This window comes from Mchenga conophoros, linkage group LG7 (genome assembly GCF_057382185.1).
Source record: "Mchenga conophoros isolate Kocher_MC1m ecotype Shallow Benthic linkage group LG7, M_conophoros_male_GT1.1, whole genome shotgun sequence".
Classification (NCBI taxonomy): domain Eukaryota; kingdom Metazoa; phylum Chordata; class Actinopteri; order Cichliformes; family Cichlidae; genus Mchenga; species Mchenga conophoros.
In genome coordinates, this window is record NC_140532.1 from 63,241,379 (window position 1) to 63,261,658 (window position 20,280).

A 20,280-nucleotide genomic window follows, 5' to 3' on the forward strand; every position below is an offset into this window, starting at 1 on the left:
ACAGTTATCCTTCTATTTCTGACATCTATCATTGTCACATGTCTTTAACTTTCATGCATTAATATTTTCCCAGACCACCCTCATGCTTGAGCTGCATGGGTACAATGTGCTGCACATTTCTCAGAGCCAAGGGCTCAGTTTTTAGGCACTAAATAAAACTCCAGGCAGCTCATGAATATCAATCAGCTCATCAGACTGGACATGTTTGACATCAAGCATTCCAGGAAAAATAGAGTGTTAGTGTTTTGGCGAGGTTGTTTTCGTCCATGTCTGGATTAAACATCCTTTCTGCTAAATTAGTTTCTTCAATGGCAGCCCATGGTGCTTTTGGTTGAAGCCCTCTGTCTCTCTCTCACTATGCTGAATATAAACGTCACATGCCGACGGACATGTTTTGTTGACATGGAGCTGTAGTTATGGAAACTCAGCAGGGTCACTGGGTTTGTGTATACAGTCTGTCTGTGAGAGACGTGCAGCTGCACAGTGAATATTAAAATTCAGTTTATCATATTTGTTTTAATAGATAAGCTCCCTTCAGCTACTTGAATTCTACCCTCCTGTGTGCTTCTCATTGTAGACAGGTGACACTGTGTGGACCCAAGGTTGTTTACCTTGGACAAAGATCTGTAAAGTAGACCCTGGACAAATGGAGGCAACGCAGCCAAGTAGTTTCTATAAGTGTAACTGTGTCACAGGTAGTGATAAAGCACTTTATCATGAGCCAGAGATGGAGCATATGTACTAGATACGCACGAGTGACTTGCAAAGTAGATTAGAAAGGACCAAATATGCAGGACTATTGAGTGTAACAGCTTAATAACTGTTTAATCATGCTGTACTTGTAACATTTATAGCTAACTTACATTCCGCTTAAAAAAGCAATCAGTTGTGTTTTCTTTTATGTTACAAGGAAAGAAACAGAACATTTCGATCCATCTGTGAACCTCTTCTGCAGTTTGTAAAAGCATGCATCAAGGGCAGCACTGACAGGCCCGTTTTGTTCTAGCCCTGGCGTTCAGTGGGCAGCCTGCCATCACGTCACATTGAGAAGTCCTTGTTGCCTGCTTGGCATCATTGCAGAAGCTTGGTCAGAAGTCAACACTAAGTGGTCCGGCTGTCTCCCAGGGCAGGATCTCCTTACAGTGGGAAGATACTGCTGAAGAAAGAGTGAAAGGGGGCAAGTGGGGAAAGGAAAAGGGATGAATGGGGGGGTCAGAGAGGGAAATGGCTTGGGAGAGATGGTACAATTTTTTTTATTTTTTCTATTTATTTATTAATTTTTTTTTGGGGGGGGGGGGGGGAAGAGAGGGACAAAAATGAAGGAGGAGAGGGGCTGAGACCTTCAACCTCTCCTTAATTTTCTTTAAGCTTCTCAGCTCTTCTGCTCTGTGAATGGTATAAATGGGTGTTGTCATGCAGCCACATAGGCCATTCTGATTAATGAGTGGTTGAGAGGCTCATCCATCTCATGTGACTGTCTGTCTACACTTGGCTGTCAGTCAGCTGTCATCTCAGACATAGGCTATAATAATGACTCCAAACACAGCCTATATCACCAGTCAAGGAGCAGCTTCTGTATTTCATACCGGTACATTATTTTTCTTTCTTTCATTTAAACTTTTGCTATTTGTTTTTCAAGGGACTCTTAGAACCACTTCTCATTATTCTTTCTTTTCATTCACATTTTTAAAAATCTCAGGTGATTACAGATTAAAATGAGATATCACATTCTTATGCATCAATATGTATAAGCTGTTAAAACTCTTGAATTACTCACAGCTGTTCTGCATGTACAGGGAGTGCAGAATTATTAGGCAAATGAATATTTTGTCCTCATCATCCTCTTCATGCATGTTGTCTTACTCCAAGCTGTATAGGCTCGAAAGCCTACTACCAATTAAGCATATTAGGTGATGTGCATCGCTGTAATGAGAAGGGGTGTGGTCTAATGACATCTACACCCTATATCAAGTGTGCATAATTATTAGGCAACGTCCTTTCCTTTGGCAAAATGGGTAAAAAGAAGGACTTGACAGGCTCAGAAAAGTCAAAAATAGTGAGATATCTTGCAGAGGGATGCAGCAGTCTCAAAATTGCAAAACTTCTGAAGCGTGATCATCGAACAATCAAGCGTTTCATTCAAAATAGTCAACAGGGTCGCAAGAAGCGTGTGGAAAAACCAAGGCGCCAAATAACTGCCCATGAACTGAGAAAAGTCAAGCGTGCAGCTGCCAAGATGCCACTTGCCACCAGTTTGGCCATATTTCAGAGCTGCAACATCACTGGAGTGCCCAAAAGCACAAGGTGTGCAATACTCAGAGACATGGCCAAGGTAAGAAAGGCTGAAAGACGACCACCACTGAACAAGACACACAAGCTGAAACGTCAAGACTGGGCCAAGAAATATCTCAAGACTGATTCTTCTAAGGTTTTATGGACTGATGAAATGAGAGTGAGTCTTGATGGGCCAGATGGATGGGCCCGTGGCTGGATTGGTAAAGGGCAGAGAGCTCCAGTCCGACTCAGACGCCAGCAAGGTGGAGGTGGAGTACTGGTTTGGGCTGGTATCATCAAAGATGAGCTTGTGGGGCCTTTTTGGGTTGAGGATGGAGTCAAGCTCAACTCCCAGTCCTACTGCCAGTTTCTGGAAGACACCTTCTTCAAGCAGTGGTACAGGAAGAAGTCTGCATCCCTCAAGAAAAACATGATTTTCATGCAGGACAATGCTCCATCACACGCGTCCAAGTACTCCACAGCGTGGCTGGCAAGAAAGGGTATAAAAGAAGACAAACTAATGACATGGCCTCCTTGTTCACCTGATCTGAACCCCATTGAGAACCTGTGGTCCATCATCAAATGTGAGATTTACAAGGAGGGAAAACAGTACACCTCTCTGAACAGTGTCTGGGAGGCTGTGGTTGCTGCTGCACGCAATGTTGATGGTGAACAGATCAAAACACTGACAGAATCCATGGATGGCAGGCTTTTGAGTGTCCTTGCAAAGAAAGGTGGCTATATTGGTCGCTGATTTGTTTTTGTTTTGTTTTTGAATGTCAGAAATGTATATTTGTGAATGTGGAGATGTTATATTGGTTTCACTGGTAAAAATAAATAATTGAAATGGGTATATATTTGTTTTTTGTTAAGTTGCCTAATAATTATGCACAGTAATAGTCACCTGCACACACAGATATCCCCCTAAAATAGCTAAAACTAAAAACTACTTCCAAAAACATTCAGCTTTGATATTAATGAGTTTTTTGGGTTCATTGAGAACATGGTTGTTGTTCAATAATAAAACTATTCCTCAAAAATACAACTTGCCTAATAATTCTGCACTCCCTATAAGTCCTAATTTAGCTCTTAACTCTTTAATTTGATTTGCATCTGTGATCCAGGTATGTGAGTTTAATAGATGTTTTTCTCACTTTTCTTAATTTTTCTGTTCTTTAAAAAGATTTGCATAGTAAGTTAGTCAGCAGCTTATGGAAAATTGTTTTTCAATTATCTACCCTAAAATTGTATTACTGAGCTCCAGTTGAATTCATTAGCGTACTTTTTCTTTGATATTATAAAAATCTATTTTCTTTATCAACCTAAAATGGATTAGAATTTTTTTTTAAACTCTAGTATGTACTTTTGGCTGCCCCTTTAGTTCCAATTGGTTGGCACAGCAGCTGGATACACATGTTTTGATTTGGCACAGATTTTCCACCAGATGCTTTTCCTGACACAACCCTCCCTATTTTTAGGCTTGCGACCAGCACTAGGAATACATTAGCTTGTGACCCCCTGAGGCTGGGTTTAATGACATTCTCCCTTATTGTTAGCTGTTAGCTGCCACGTGTCTTGAACACAGTATTTGTTATGATTATGCTCATCGCTAGGATTTTATCGATAATGATCAATATTCTCATTAATATTGTTGGTATAAACAAAACAACATAATGGTGATGATGGCTCTTTAAAAAAAAAAAAGATATATGTACCTTTTGTTTACAAGACCTGTTAAATGTATACAGGCTATAGCAGTCTGTCAGCATAAAGCTGGCACCTTAAAAACAGCATAAAGAACTTGCAGATTGGCAACTTCAGCAAATAAATTAAAAAAGCAATAACTAGATTTTAAGCTAAGTGAAATTGGTCAGAATGCACTACACCAAAAACCTCCTTTTGATTGGTCACCTTTGTTTGCCTGGAAGACGCTAACTTGTTTGCAAACACTCACCACCTACTCGTTTTAAGTTTCACTGCTGCTTAAAGTACAACCCAAACTGGAAATGAAGAATGTTCACCTTCAAGTTAAAAGCTGTGCGGACTTATTTCAACGGCCGGTTTTCGATTTGCATTTGCTTTTGTTTTTGTTTTTTTTTCTCAGTTTCAGTACTACTTGGTAAGACGTTTGCAAGTGTTTGCAAACAAGTAATCCTCCATGTGAACTATTTGCAGTACTAAAATGAGCTCCATTGCGCTTCATGTCATGAAAACTCTGGAATCGTGTCCTGTAGCGTTCAAGTTTGTGCAACCCCCACACACCCAGCTCACGCAATTCCTACCGCTTGGAGTCACTGCCACCCTCTACTGCACAGAACACCAAGGCAGATTGCACAGAGACTTCCTTGTGTGGTGTAATATGTGTTGATGAGGGGAAATAAAATAGTGCTGCCTAAAATTCACACTTTTCCATCTGAGTTGTAAAAGGCCTGCATGACACACAAATTCACATATTAGTTTTTCAAACGCGCGTTTCAAAAAAACGTTTTGCATGAATTTAGAAAAAAAAATAGCCAGGAGGTTGCTGTTTAACTACCTGCTGTGGCTGAGTAAAACACGTGTTCTGGGTGGAGCAACTGAAAAGATTCTTTGTCTACTCGTGTGTGTTTGATAAACATTTCAGGCTTTTTAACCTCAAAGGTTTTAATTGAACTTTCAAAACAAGAGTTCTTATCTTTAAAAAGACATTATCTGTCACTCCACCTTGGTTGTTTCCATTATGTCATTTCTTTGTTGTGTGGGTGTGTGTCAGCCAGAGAGAAGCCTGCTGTGCACTGTCCAGCTCTGAAATGTTTTCACTCTAATCTTTTTTTTTTTTTTTTTGGTTTGTTTTTTTCTTTATTTTGCGGGGCGGGGATTGATTTTTATGTCTGCCCACTAACAAGCTGTTACCTAAGCTGTTACTGCCACAAACTACAGACATATTTTGTTAATTATTTTTATGAGTGTTGTTATCTTGACTTGAGGTCGAGTCAGCCTCATATTTAGCTGGAGTCAGGAGGCTGCACTATAGAACCTCTGATAAAGCAGCCAGATGCACTGCATTGCTTTTAAATAGTTTTTTCCAGAGGCTGCTGGCAAACCTATTCAGTGCTTATTCAGTATGTTGCTTTTAGGTGCATTTGGAGAGCACAGCATGTAGAGACACAGTAAAACATATAAAACTCTTCAAGTTAAAAGTTACTTATTTGTAGGTTTATAGTCTTCATTTTCAAATAAAATTGGCTTGAATTTACTTTGTTTTTGTTTTAAATTTTGTTTCAAATCACCTTGAAACTTTCACTACCCCTCCGACTCATTTACCGCTTTCTTTCAGTAGCTACTTTTCATTGTGCCGTCTTCAATATCTCCTGTGCAGAGTCCTGTCTCTGTGCTTCCCCCTCTGCACCCCCTCCCACTCACTTCCCATACACAGCATTCTTAGCCACCAGTACGATCTCTTTCTTTTTTGTTTACCCCCTCCTTCGTCAATTCCCATAAAACAGTGTGGGTTATCCCTCCTCCCCTGTGTTCTCATTTTCTTTTCTGCAACCCCCTTTCCTCTCCTATGCGTTCTTTCATTCATTCATTTATCCACACTGCCACTCTAGTTCAGCTGGAGGGGTTGACACATCATTTGTTTATTTCACAGTGACAAGGGTGGCTTACAAAAAAGTCTCTGCTGCATTCACACTGAGGGTTGCTCAGTTGCTCTTAGTGAATCAAACTTTTTAAAATACTTTCTTAGAAACCTGATACAAAAAATGTCTGGGATTGATCAGCCTTGTGCTGTGTCGTATCGAGCATGTTTGCTCTTTGAGAAATTCAGTCTATGAGAGAAAGTTGACAGAAACGTCTCGGTGGTTTCTTTAAAAGATCTAACACCATCTGGTATATACTTTGAACTACTTTAAAAGTACGTTAATTCCTTTTTTTTTTTAAAAACAACAAAAAAACAACCTTATTGTATATTTCTACCATATTGATAATGCGTTGCGATGCGTTGTATTGTAAAGAGTTATTAGGTACTGTAATGAATTTTCTTTCCTTTCCCGAATCTCTCCCTGTGGTAATAGAGCTGAAAACGTCTGTTGGTGAAAGTGCTCTGGTCAGTGACCTCCTCTTAACCACACCTTCACAATAGACCATTGAAGTTAGTTTGATGTAGATCACATGTTATTTCCAAAGCCATGTCTTATGTCTTTCACTTTCACTGTGTTCCTCTTAAACACTGAAGTTCAGCGATGATCTTTAGCTTTGAGAGTTTGTAAGTAAAGTGGATGTGGATACAACTTCAGATCATTTCAAATTATACCACTATAGTAATTCTTTGTCCAACTAAAGAACTCTTATCTAACTTACGAACTTGAGCGGGCAAAGTTTCAGTAAAAGCAATACTGGTCTGCTCTGTTTGTTTCTTTAGTGGTGCAAGCTTCCGGAGGATTATGGTTTATTTAGTTTTGTAAGTAAAGTTTTGTGACAATTGAAAGAACCGTTCTGCATCTCTTGCCTGGTCTTCATAAACTGGAACGTTTTTGTGTGCCGTGTATGTTTATGGCATCAGTTTGGTTTGGTGAGGAAGGATTTCTGCTCATCATACATCAGCAGCACATCACCGGCTCTGAAACGTTTGCTTGATCTTTTAATGAGCTGACAAAAACCCAGATCCATCAGAATTCTGCCTCATTCATCTATCTTCTTCCCACTCATTTCACTCAATTTTCATTTTCCGGAAAGTGCTCTGGCTGTTATGTGCAGCCATCTGTCATTCTATGCTGGGACATGGCTGAACCTTGTGATCTATCCCAATTCCAGTTAAAAATGGTTTTTAACTAAAATTTCTCGTCTGCTTTTCGAGTGAACTGAAGATCAATATGTGTATTAGGACTCTGTGTTAAGTACATATTGAAGTCGGGTTTATTTATGCTAGATGTTCTTAAAGCTGATTCCCCGAAGCATAAATCATTCATACAGATAAGTTATTCTTTATCCAAGATCCAGTTTTTACTTTACAAATCTGTATGTTACAGATGATCTGCCTCTAACACAGATGCCATTTGCAGTGAACTCTGGGGCTAGCCTGACACTTTCTTTCTCACCTATCAATCATCTTCTCAGTTACTGTTAATTTCAGGGGTTTTTTTAAAAGCTGGAAGCAATAAACCCAAATTAAATTATAGAAACCATACCATATCGAATCCATTTGAATAACTTTGGATGCAATTGTAAGCAGATTGAATACTACATCAGAAGTTGCATTATCATATGTCCACTTTATTTTCATAGTAATGTGTCCTGTACTGTCTCTTAATCAAAGGGCCCAGTATACTGTGTTGGTTCCTGCCCTGTGGAATACAGAGGTCCAAGACTGGGAGCTTAAATGCATGAACAGCCTGGAGCTGGATGAAAGCCACAATGAACCAAAAGCAGGTACTCATGCACTCACAACCAGAACATGTTTTGTTAGGCAGAAACTTACAAAGCAGAGGGACACTTTGGGGCACTCCGCAAATAGCCTTTCAAATTCTTGTAACTCATTCATCACTTAACCTTTAGTGGCACACATGCTGATCCTGTTACTTACACACACACACACGCACACACACACTTTATTCACAAACCTGTTTGTGAGAACTCTGCTACAACAGGGTGAAAACAGTTGCCCCTTGTTCACCTCAGTCCCTTTTTTCCTACAGTTTACCGCTTTATAAATGTTAAACTGCTTGTTAGGTTTTTGTCTCCTACTGAAGGGCTTTTGAATGTCTGTTGTTTTGCTGCTTGCCACAAACAAATCAAAATATTTAGCTTTTATGGAAATGTTCAAATTAAAGTAAATATATATGCTGGTAAGGCACACTCTGACTCTGGGTGTCAGTTGACATCTTATAGAAACTGATTTAAAAAAAAAAAAAAAGGCTTCTCATGTGTGCATGCGTGTGTCAGTTCAGCTGTCCCTGGTATAACTGAACATAACAAAGGAGCTTATCTCTTTTGAAGGTTGTTCAGGTATCACCTCCACAAGACATGGAAACCCCTCACCACTGGAGTCTCATCTTCGCAAAAGACTGTTAAGAGTGTGTGTGTGTGTGTGTGTGTGTATTTGGGGTGCATCCTGACAGACTCAGAAAGGCTAAGAGATGAGTCACATGTTGGTGGCTGCAGGGCTGTTTGTCAGTGTAGTGGGGAAAGCAGAAAGAAGGGCGCGTGCGTGCGTGCGTGCGTGCGTGCGTGCGTGCGTGCGTGCGTGCGTGCGTGCGTGCGTGAGAGAGAGTCAGGATGAGTCATCCTTATTTGCCAGCCTGTCTGACTGTCTAGCCCTGAAGACAACAGGGGGGGGGAAATGAGCTGATTCATTTACTGCCTCTGACAGAATCCAACAGTCTGTTTCTTTTACATTTTCACTCACTCTGTCTGCCAGTGACGCTTAAGAATAATCAGAATGTCATTAAACATTTCTTGATGTGTGGTCCACACTCTCATTAGCATTTCAGCCTCTTGAATCTTGAAACAAAGTGCCTCAGCTTTAGAACATTATTCATTTTGGAAAATAGATCTGTTCATGAAGCAAGACTTAGACATAACTTACAGTCAACCTGAACTTCCCATAACAGTCTGCCACAGTCACAAAAAACGTTCTTCGGCCCAAGAAGATCAAATTATCCTCCATCAACAAGTACATCCCCACAGAGCACTAATCGCAGCATCAAGAAGTCATACTGGTATTACATGAAAAAGCCAAAGACAATAAGACACATTAAACCCACAAAAGAATTGTGGCAAGTTTTCCATAATCTGCCTGCCACATACCCGAAACTATGCTCGGAGAACATTGATTAAAAAAATTGAAAATGAACTTTGGCTAAAATGGAGAAGTTACAAAATACTAAATTAGAAAGATTTAGCAAGTAACTGTCTGATTTTAAAACTTTGCAGCTGGCTACAACAAAAGATAAAACACTTTTTAATAAATTATTATAAAAAGAAAATTGAAAGTGTCTATTGAGTAAATGTCAAATTTTAATGGCTAATGTTAACATGTGTACCAGATAAGTTAACATTTGTTCAGTGGTGGGTTTAAAAAATCAGTTTCTCAATTCAAATGGACTTTAATCCAATATCTATTCAATAAATCCTGAAAACATTTTTTTAATATAAATGCATTTTGCAAGAAACGTCCCGATCTCAGCTAAAACCTCACAAGACCATTTCAACAACCTAAACAGATAAAACACCAAATGATTAAAGCACAGGTAAGCACATACACGGACACGCCATCTGGTGCTGAAAGCCGACATCTCGCAGAATCTGAAACTGTAGGTTTCATCTCTCTTCGATCAAAGTTCGCTGAACCAGCAACAAAAGACCAAAACTATGCTTCACCTTTGGAAAACATTGGTGTGAATTCTGTCCTGCTACCACCACGATAAAATCTTCCTTCATGCTCTCTCAGTGTACGTCAAGGCCAAAATCCACATGTTAAGTTGTGGTTGATTCGTGGTTTTCTTCATTTTTTGATCTACTGCAGCATATTTTCAGTGGGGTTATATGCCATAAAAGACCAGGCCAGGAAAATCTCCTAAATATTTTTCTGTGTTTTATCCTGAGTTACATTGACACAATGGCATCTGCTGTTATGCTCTGAAGTGTCAGCTTTATTTTTATACCAAGATGGTTTACACAGTAATTGTAATTTTTGTAAAATAATTTGTCAGTTTCCACATGAAATTGTCCTTTTGTATGTGCATGCGTGTGTCGTACCATGAATTAGGACTGGGCGATATATCGAGTTTTTAAATATATCGATATATTTTCATACGAGATAAGAGATGTGACAATATCGTTTATATCGATATGTTACATTATAATTATACTTGTGGGACCGCAAGTTTGCCTCTCTTTCATCCACTTTTGTCTCTACGCTGCGTTACTCTGCCTCGCCTCTCTCCTTCACTGAACACAACTCTCCCTCCCGCATCGCTTCACCTGCAGGTAACGACAAGATGGACCCGGCAGTTATCAAAGAGGAGCTGGTCGGTAAAAAGAAAACATTTGGAGATTACTATTTTAGTGCTGCAGCGTTACTCTCGTATTGTGGAAATGACAGTCTTCACTAGTGTGGATAGTTACAAAGCTTTCTTCGTTATGAATGAGCATACATGTTTTTATTGAATATTTGAAGAACCAGCAAAAAAACCAAACTCTTGTAGAGGACATAAAGTCAGAGATAGAAACGACAAGGACCAGGTGCATCTAGTACAGGTAGAGCTGCTGCAAAAGCATTAGCAGCACGTGCTGCCTCCGATGTGAAAGGACCTTTATGCTGCGCACTGTGACTCACAGCCATGGTCCCAGGTCAGCCCTGACTTTGTGTTAAACTAATCCTAAAGTAATAATGGTATTTCTAACCACTGATATACCACAACTTTATCCTTTCAACAGCTGCTGAAAGTTAGGGCACCTAGCTTCTATCGGATGTTACATAGAGATCCTCCAGCTTCAAACTGTATTACCCTTCAAGGACCTGCAGTCAAAAAAGCGCCCCTCCAACAGCCAAACCCATCTGTTCTCTGATTGGATAGTTAAATTTGACCAATGTCATGTCAATCACAATCAGATGAAAGGAAGAAAAACAGGGTCAAAATTCATACTTGTAACTTGAAACTTGAGTGCAGAGTTCCACACGTATTTTTTGGCTAAGTCCACACACAAATTCTTTTTACACACACAAATTCTTTTTACACACACAAATTCTTTTTACACATGCAAATCCTGATTTACAAGTACAAAATATTTATGACCACAATTTTATGGCGTTATTTTTGTGCCACTATTCTGAGCGCACGTAAAAAAAATTGCAAGTGTTGCATTTTGAGGAGAAATTTATTTTGAGCGAAGAAAAGCTAAATTTTAGTGAACAAAATTCATTGCTGCCTGCAAATTTCAGTGTTTGCTCGCAATGTGTTGCTCGCGCTCTCAACATTTCTGCCCATGCGCGCTCAACTCTTTCTCTATTTGTGAACAGGCATCTCCGAAAACGTTAGAGCACTTATGCAAATATGTGATGTCTTGATGAATCGAGCAGATATTAGAAGTTTACACAGTTTATTTTGTGACCCAGAAAGAGTAATATTTCAAACTCCGCCACTCTGCGTTCCTCCGCCACTGCCTCATTTGAGTTTGAGACGAAATGCATTCTTGAATGTTGCATTTCGTCATTGAAATAAATTTTTTGCACGCAGCAATGACTTTTGTTCACTCAAATTCAGCTTTTCTTCGCTCAAAATAAATTTCTCCTCAAAATGCAACACTTGCACCTGCAAATTTTTTTTTTACGTGCACTCAGAATAGTGGCACAAAAATAACGCCATACAATTTGAGCCCATACAATGGTGGCAAACAGAGGAAGTCACGTAAGATTTGCGCATGCATGGTATCGATCGGGTTTCCGGTACGGATCGGGTAGCGACAAGGACCACAAATGGCACCTGTAAGAGACGTGGTTACAAAGAGGATGTCAAATTCCAGGCTGTCAGTCACGCAGTAGAACTTGGGAACAGAGCAGCTGTGAAATCTGTCTGTCTTTGTTATTATGCTCGGCGTCTTTTAATTTACATTTTGACTGCGCAATTGTGAGCGTTTTGTTATGCACAAAAACAACATTGTTTTAATTTATTTATCCAGAATTATTATTATTTATTAAATGCTCATAATTTATTTCTGAGTAATTTTTTCATGTACATTTGCGCTGTATGTTAATAAAAGTGCCTATGTGAGATCTGGGGCGACCGTGGCTCAGGGGGTTGGGAAGCATATCTGTAACCGGAAGGTCGCCGGTTTCGATCCCCAGGCTCTCTGTCCTGGTCGTTGTCTCCTTGGGCAAGACACTTTACCCTACCGCCTACTGGTGTTGGCCAGAGGGGCCGATGGCGCGATATGGCAGCCTCGCTTCTGTCAGTCTGCCCCAGGGCAGCTGTAGCTGCCTCCACCAGTATGTGAATGTGAGAGTGAATGAATAATGTCATTGTAAAGCGCTTTGGGTGCCTTGAAAAGCGCTATATAAATCCAATCTATTATTATTATTATTATTATTATTATTATCATTATTATTATTATTATTATTATTATTATCTGGGACACAGCTTTGACTAAGAACTCTCTTTTTGTTCTTACTTTATGGCTTTAAAAAAATATCGAGATATATATCGGATATCGCCATCCAGCTAAAGAATATCGGGATATGAATTTTAGGCCATATCGCCCAGCCCTACCATGAATATCCAGATTGGTTCAAGAAGGAATTTCTTTTCTTAGTTTTTTTTGTTTTGTTTTTTAATAAAGGTAGGTTTTACTGTAATCAAAGCCCCAAATGCTGATGCTCAAGATTATTGACTAGCAAAATACTGTGGCATTAGAGCGCAGGATTGACAGAGAGATGGACCTTTGTACAGCTTTTTTGACATTTCATTAAAAACCATGTGATTCATGATTAACAAAAATAATTCCATTAATCATCAACTATGATCTGTGCCATTTCTCACCAAGTTCATGTCATATTGGAAATGCAGTTTTCTTTGAAGCCACTTCAAGCTCATTGTTTTTAAAAGTGGTAATGTATATATAAAATCTTTAATTACAACCTCTGTTATTTACAATTATAACTGCATAGCATATTAATGAGCATTTTTCATGGGAAAAAATGTATATCCTGTGACCATAGGGGCCTTGGGGTCACGTCCAAAAGCAGGCTGAGTCAGCATAATCTGAAGTCACTCAATTCTCCCTTTATTGCTGAGTCAAGCTGAGAAGCACTGAGAACGCATAGATGTTGTTCTGTCCCTATCCTGGCCCCTCTTAGACCTTTCTGCTTTCTGTCCTCTTCCTGTCCTTCTCTGCTCTTCTATTATTCTCCTTTTTTATTAGGTTCTCTGTTGCCCTCTTTTCACCCTTCAGTCCTCTGCTGCACTTCATCATTTCTCCTTTCCTCTTTGTGCTGTACTTCCATTTCCTCTCTTGCCCTCATATGTCTCTTTCCTTTTTCTTTTCTTTTTTTTCTTTTTCCCACACCTCCCCTGGTGTAGTAGCAGATGCCAGTGTCCTGTTCTCCTCAGCAGGCTCCCATGATACCTACGCTGTTTTCTTCCTGTCCGCCTGCTTCTTGAGCCTCAGTGCAGTGACTCAGCATTCATTTTATTCAGTGCCCCCAAACTGTTTCCTCCAACCAGTGCTGTGTATCCTGCATACATTTGAATTTAAATACTGTCATATAATGTAATACCCATTTTGGAACTCTGAATGATTCAGTTATTAACTACCATTAAAATTACCACATCAATGACTAGGAGAGGGTAAGGAATGTTATTAGTTGAGAATAGCAGAGGTTTGCTGCAAACCTGTATAACATAACATAGTCTACTGGCTCATCCAGCAGTGTCTAGGAAAGTTTTGTTAATATCAAACCTTCGAGTTCAAATTCTATAATTGCACTAATTTTACCTTTTTTTTTTTTCTTTTTCTTTTTTTTTTTTTTTTCTTAATGTCAAAGGTGTATTAGCCACTGTTTTATAGATCTCTTTGGTATTAGTTAATTTCTTTTCTATTCATATTAATCATTTATAACATCCAGCACTACAAACAGTTTTACATTTTTGACCCAGATGAAAGTGGGGTTTTGGGGGGTTATTTTTAAGGCAATCATACTGTTATCATTTTATTTGGTGAATTTTGTGTCCATCTGTTCTCTAAATCTGTTTTATCCCCTTTTCACACCATTTTTGACCTTGACTCTTTGTCCATCTGTTATTTGGCTCCTGCGGACACACTGCAGTAGTTTATGTATATTAGCGTGTGTGTGTGGGGGGGGGGGGGGTGTTTGTGTGTGTATGTGTGGCTAGACTGCGTCAGAATCTATTCAGGATCATTTAGTGAAAACTGTAACGGCACCATTTCCTCCCTCTCTGTGCTTCCTTGGTTTATGATAAATGATTCAGGCACACAATACTACCTTTGCAACTTGGTGTATTACATTTTTTATGCTTTTGCTGTCATTTCTGCTAAAGAGAGCGTAACAAGGGAGTAAGACAATATAAAACAAGTATGATTCTTTCACAGCTCATAGACCTTAACAGAACATTCTCTTAGGGTAGAGGGGTTTAAAATTAGTCTGTTTAAATAGTTGAAAATAGTCTGTGTTGGAACAAGCTAGCAAAAAATAAATGGCCTCAGAACTGGAATGACCACACACAAACAATGACAAGAGAGGTGCTTTTTTTTTGTTTGTTTGTTTGTTTGTTTTTTTTGTGTCAGAGTCCAAAGTTTGTGACCTATTTATATATATTAAAAAAAAGAAAAATTAGTCTTGCACAACTACTGCAAGTGTCCAGATGAGAAGCTGTTTGAAAAGTTGCTTTGTGTTGTGCATTATGAATGATGTACATTGTTCTACAGTTCGTGACAACCACTTGAAAAATAGTTAAGGATCAGCCAATAGCTATAATCTCTCCACTGTATCCTGGGTCTAGTACGGTGCGTCCACTTGGCAGGACACGCTCAGCCAGAGTTTCAAAACATGTTTTCCGGTGTTTGTGTGTTTGCGTATATTGGTAAATAGTCTAAAGTCAACAGGATTTCCAAAGGGGTTATACGTAAAAGTAAAGAAATGACCTGTTTTGCAGATGTCTTTATGACTCTGCATTATTGTACATACTGTTTTCCACATCATTATCAACTTATTTTACACTGGTTGCAATTTCTTCTACTCTCTTGGCTTGATCTCTCTTGTAAAACACATTTTTAATGTCAGAATTCTACTTTTGTAATTAAAGAATATATATAGTCTTGTTGTCAACAACTGATTGCAGCTTCTGCCTCATGACAGAAATGTTCTTTCTGGCTTAAAATGGCTAGATAGCATTCACAAGAGATATGTGTGACAAATATTTCATAGATTTTAGGCCAACAAGACATTCACTTTTTGCTCAGTGATCACTTTTTGGCACACCGGAACATGAACCCAGGAGGTGACCACCTCAACAGGCTCCTTTCAATGTGGAGGAGTAGCAGCTATACTCTGAACCCCTCCTGAATGACTGAACTCCTCACTCTGTTGCAAAGGGAATAGCCCATCCGTCCTTTGGAGAAAGTTAATTTCCACCGCTTGTGTCTGTGATCTCATTCTTTCACCTTTGAATCTTGCTAGCAAAAAGGTCAGGCTGAGATTAATATATTTATTGCCTTTTTCAACAGCAATCGGAGTTGCTAAAGTAAAATATTGTATAGAGATGTTTGAAGCCCTGTGATAGACTGACGACCTGTTCTGAGAGCACCCCGCCTCACCCTGTGATAGTTGGGATAGGCTCCAGTCCTCCCTCGAAACTGATAAGTAGAAGCGGAAGAGGATGTCACCTTTCTAACCTCCATTATCCCACCTACGACCTTTCAGTTGAGAATGCTTTCTAGTAAGCTTTTCTCCTAAGGCTTTGTTGTAATTGTCCTTCATCTTAATTTGTCTTTGGTAGTTCACTTGGAATGACACCTACTCAATCAGTCCATGATGTAATTCTCTATTAGCTGAATTTGTGTTGTAAGGCAGAAGAAGTTGGTCAGGGTAGTTGTTTTGGGTAGTCCTTTCAAAGTACACCTGTCTTTACCAGGAAATCTTTATTTCACTTAGTCTACTTACATTCCTCTCCTCTTCCTTTGCTTGATTGTCATTGGCATCATTGGAATTCCCTACCCAACAGCGAATCTCACCCAGTATTCTTTGCTAATTTTAAAAATGTTTTGAATTCATATAAATTCTTTTGCCTCCATTTTCACCACCACTTGTCTTTACATAGGGAAAAAAACACACCTCAAGAAAGCAGTGTAGCATTTGCAGTTTAACATAGTGCTCAAAACTAACACAATAAAATACAAAGTCACACAATAGCGCAAATTAACCAATCAAGGAAGTAGTAGCTTCCATATTTTCTAAGGTACAAAATGGTTTATGTCACTGGAGTGGTCTACAGTTCCTTGGCCTCTCTGATGTCTTGCACTACAACATCTTTACTATTACATATGACCTCATTTATAATGGGGGCTATGTACTGTTATTTCAGTGTGCTCTGTCCCAAAAAAAACCCTTGAAGAATCATTTAATTCTACCAATGGTATATGACATGAGACTGAAATTAAAAGCACAGCAAATCAACATATGACAGAATTAAAGAAATGGAAAATGTCATTTCTGTTCAAAATATCACTGACATAGTTGTTGGATTACTGATCTGTTCTGTTAATCAGTTTATAGGCTATCCAACTAATCTGTTTTATCATGTGCATAGTTTGTTTTAAGTTAAAGAATAGTTATATTGATATTGCATCTAAATATGTTTTCATAAGTTAGGAGTTGTCACAGAAAAAACACAAAGCAAGAGACTTTAACACAGCTTCCGTGTCCTCGTGTCTCCTCATTAAATGAGACACAGGCAGCTGGTTTGAAATTCTGCGCTTGTTTGCACACGGTCCTTAATTAGATGAAATTATGAGCCTTATTAATTATTTGTGATTTGTGTATAAATGTGTTGGATAATGGGATTAGAGGCTGCAGGTGGGAGAGGAGATAAGACTGTGCGAAGACAAAAGCTTATCTTTTTATAGGAAAGAAAGGAAAGCACTGCTGGCTCAGATCATACTGAGCCCCGGATACTTTCCTCCAGGGTTAGACCCTGAAGGTTTTCCTGCCTGGTTGCTTTCCTTTTCTCGAAGTATGTGTGTGTGTTCACATACTCCAACACAACATTGACCTATTCTGCTGTTACACCCTGTGGAGTCCCTCTGGCTATCCTGGCGTATGTGTGTATTGCTATATAATTGAGGTAAAAGGAGAAACGTGCTTGTGTGGGATCAAATAAGAGCAGGAAAGAAGCACTGTTTTGTGCTCATGCATGTGAATAAAGCACCTTTGTTTACATTGTGCTGGAACTTGGCTTTCAGGCTCGAGCAGAGAATGTGCCATCTTAATAATTAATGGATTGTCTTAATTATGTTTACTTCCGTTAAAATCTAGGGCATAATTTGTTAAAGGGGTTATTCATGTTTTGCATACACATACATTTGGGTCATCTCTTTTCTTGCCAAACAGTGTAAAATAGTTTTCTCTGCTGCACTATTTTAAAAATAGAAAATGCTAAAAAAAATAAACACACAACAAAAAACGGTAAAACAAACAGGATGTAAAATCGGCATTCATACTGACCCACAGAGAAATTGCAGGGTAGACCTGACTGTTGCCTCCATTATCACCAATCAAACTTACCTTTATCTGTGTTGGATAAAGGTGTTGTGTTAGACCAAGCTATTATAATGTCACAATGGCATGGCATTAATGTTGTGGGTTTAAATGAGCAGCATCACATTCTGTTTAGATTCTTTCATCTGTGTAGTTTGACAGTTGTAATTACATGTTAGAAAATAGATAAATGACTGCTTTGATTCTTTTCATGCACTTCCTCTTGTTTATTTTTTCAATGAGCACATCCTCCCCTTTTTCTCTCAGTCACTGTACTAAGAACATTAACAGTGTCAAAGCTAACATTTATCATATCCTGCCTTTTACTTGTTACTTATTACTCATGCATCTCAGCCTCTGGAGTTCTTGTTAGAACTTTAGCCCTTTGGGGATGAACTTTGACCTTGCAGTAAGGCTTAAGCCATATTAAGAGGCACACTTTGAATGACAGGGTGTGGTAGAGGTCAATACCCATGGGTCAAAGGGGATCAGGGCCAAACAGGCCCACTCCCATCCATTATGTCCTGTTTTCTCTCCCAATCCTCTTTGTCCAAGTTTCATCAGATTAAGTTGTTATAAAAGTTAGTTTCTTGTTTGCACAAGATAATTAACTTATTCCCTGAAGTTATTATCACGAGTTAATAACTTCTTCCTACAAGTTATCATCCCCAGACTTGTGGGGTCCACTGTCTCTTGTCCTATTTTGTTTTTTCCTCCAGTATTCTGGTTCTTACATAAGCTTTACCTTAAATGTAGTTTATGATTAGCTCAAGCTTAGTTCATGGTTAAACAGAAAAGTTACAATTTTATTTCTAACTTATCCTCTCCTGTGAAACTCTTTCCTACTCTATTCAGCTTGTCCTCTCTCTTTCTCATTTTGCCTCCATCCTCCTCAGCCTTAGCCTTTTCTTTGCTGTTATTTTCCCTCCTCCCTTCTTCCTACCCTGCAACATCTATTGTCTTACTCCTGCCCTGTCATGGCCTCTATACTCTTAAGCCATTGATATACCAATACACTAAAGGGACTTTTCATTTCTTTGTCCACATTAGTGACTGAATCAGCGCATGCGAAGACCTTTTTGTTTTTGTTTTTTACCCAACTCCCCTGTCATCAGTTACTGACTGCTGTTTGCAGTTCTAACCACCGATTAATGCCAATAATAATGGAGCTTCTCCAGTCTGTCGGTTTCATGCACGCAAAGCGACAAACATTCAAAAACAAACCACAAGAATGATTTAGTTGCTGTCTCCTTTTTGAAAAATGACAACATACTGTCTGAGAAGAGATGATCTCCTCGGCTATTTAAGTGTTTTTGTAAGCCCAGACTGTTGTGACAAATAGAAGTGTAGGTGTATGTGTTTGTTTGCTCTCATGGAGCCTGATGCTTGATGATTGAGTCCTTTTGAGGCGTAATAGTTAAGAGGTTAAGATTAGATATTGTAAACACATTCAGGATTTAGGACATAACTCATAATGGGAGTTAAACAAGTTGAACCATGTTTTGACTTAATCACTTCCCTGTTTAAGGTAAATTGCAGAAGGATATCAGGTGCCTATGATGCTGGATGTTTATTTACTATACATCATTTGATCATGCCAAGACTAACACTTGGCACTATCAAACACAATTTGTCAGCTAAAAGGAGCGTACAAGAGCAAAGGGAAGAAAACACAAAAAATAAATTCAAATGTAGGAACTGAAGCTTATAAGAACCTAAGAATTAGAAGTTAAACCCAAAACTCTGTAGAAACAGGGGCGTAGCTCAAATTGAATAAGAATAAATAAGAACTAATTCTCTAAATTACTATAATGAAAATGAAATGGGGTTCTAAGTCCTCAAGTAAGAAAAAAGGTCAAAACTCTGAGATCACAACATGTTTGAAAGGGTGACTGCCATCGGATGAAAGGAATGGTGCAGACAGCCAATCTGCCAATCACAGGCCTAAAATAATTTACTGATCTATGTTTCAAAATCTAACATCTTAACACAGAAAGTCTTCAGCAGGAAACAAAAGGTCTCATCTTAACTGAGTTAAATTATGATTAATTAAATGTTTAGAAACTAAATGTTTTAGTTTCTACACAAACTGTTCGTAAGGGTGAAGTTGAAGTGTGTTTTGTTGCATTTTCCTGAATATACTGGGTTTATTTTTAACCCCTTTATCTAATTTCCTCCTTCTGTCGTCCTCTTGCCTTTCTGTAGCCAAATGATAATTCTTTCCTACTGTACCCTAAGATACATGCAGACACACAAACCCAGTGAGTAACATGGCACAGCAGTTCATAGGAAACAGCCAGTTATTTCAGTACTTTCAAGACCTTAACGGTCATGTAAGTAAACTTTAAAATCAGTATTGTATTTAAACTAGATTTAAAATTGCTAATAATTAAGAACAATTTCTGATTTATAGTGGTGGCTTTTAAGAGTATGTCCAGAAAGGTCTTTTGTGAGTAGTAAAGGGGAGGGTCTGTGTTTCTTTCTTTAAGTGGACCGTGGCCTCTTTGTGGAAATCCCCTTTCTTTTTCTCATAGCCACAGACTTCAGAGATTATCTCAGTGTTCATTTGTCTTCGTCTTTCCTACTGTTTTTGTTCTCGTGTTTACCTTTTTGTCTGCCTTTTTTTTTTCTTTATTAGTATTAGCTGTATAGTTTTTTGTTTTGTTTTTTTTCTGCTTGCCATTGCTCTAGTCAGCCTATTTAAATAGAGCCTATGGAATACATTTCTAACTAAAATGTAAAATATTGAAGCTTTA

The 20,280-nt window shown here is 38.7% G+C and overlaps 1 protein-coding gene across 2 annotated transcripts in view; it reads left to right on the forward strand.

Annotated features, from left to right (window-relative positions):
* Positions 1-20,280, forward strand: part of LOC146571476 (TBC1 domain family member 2B) — a 63,127-nt gene that overhangs the window by 13,278 nt on the left and 29,569 nt on the right. For both annotated transcript variants that reach the window (XM_085280704.1, XM_085280703.1), the window contains exon 10: positions 7,571-7,683. In XM_085280704.1, coding sequence (XP_085136830.1) covers positions 7,571-7,683 — 113 coding nt within the window. The remainder of the gene's footprint in view (positions 1-7,570; positions 7,684-20,280) is intronic.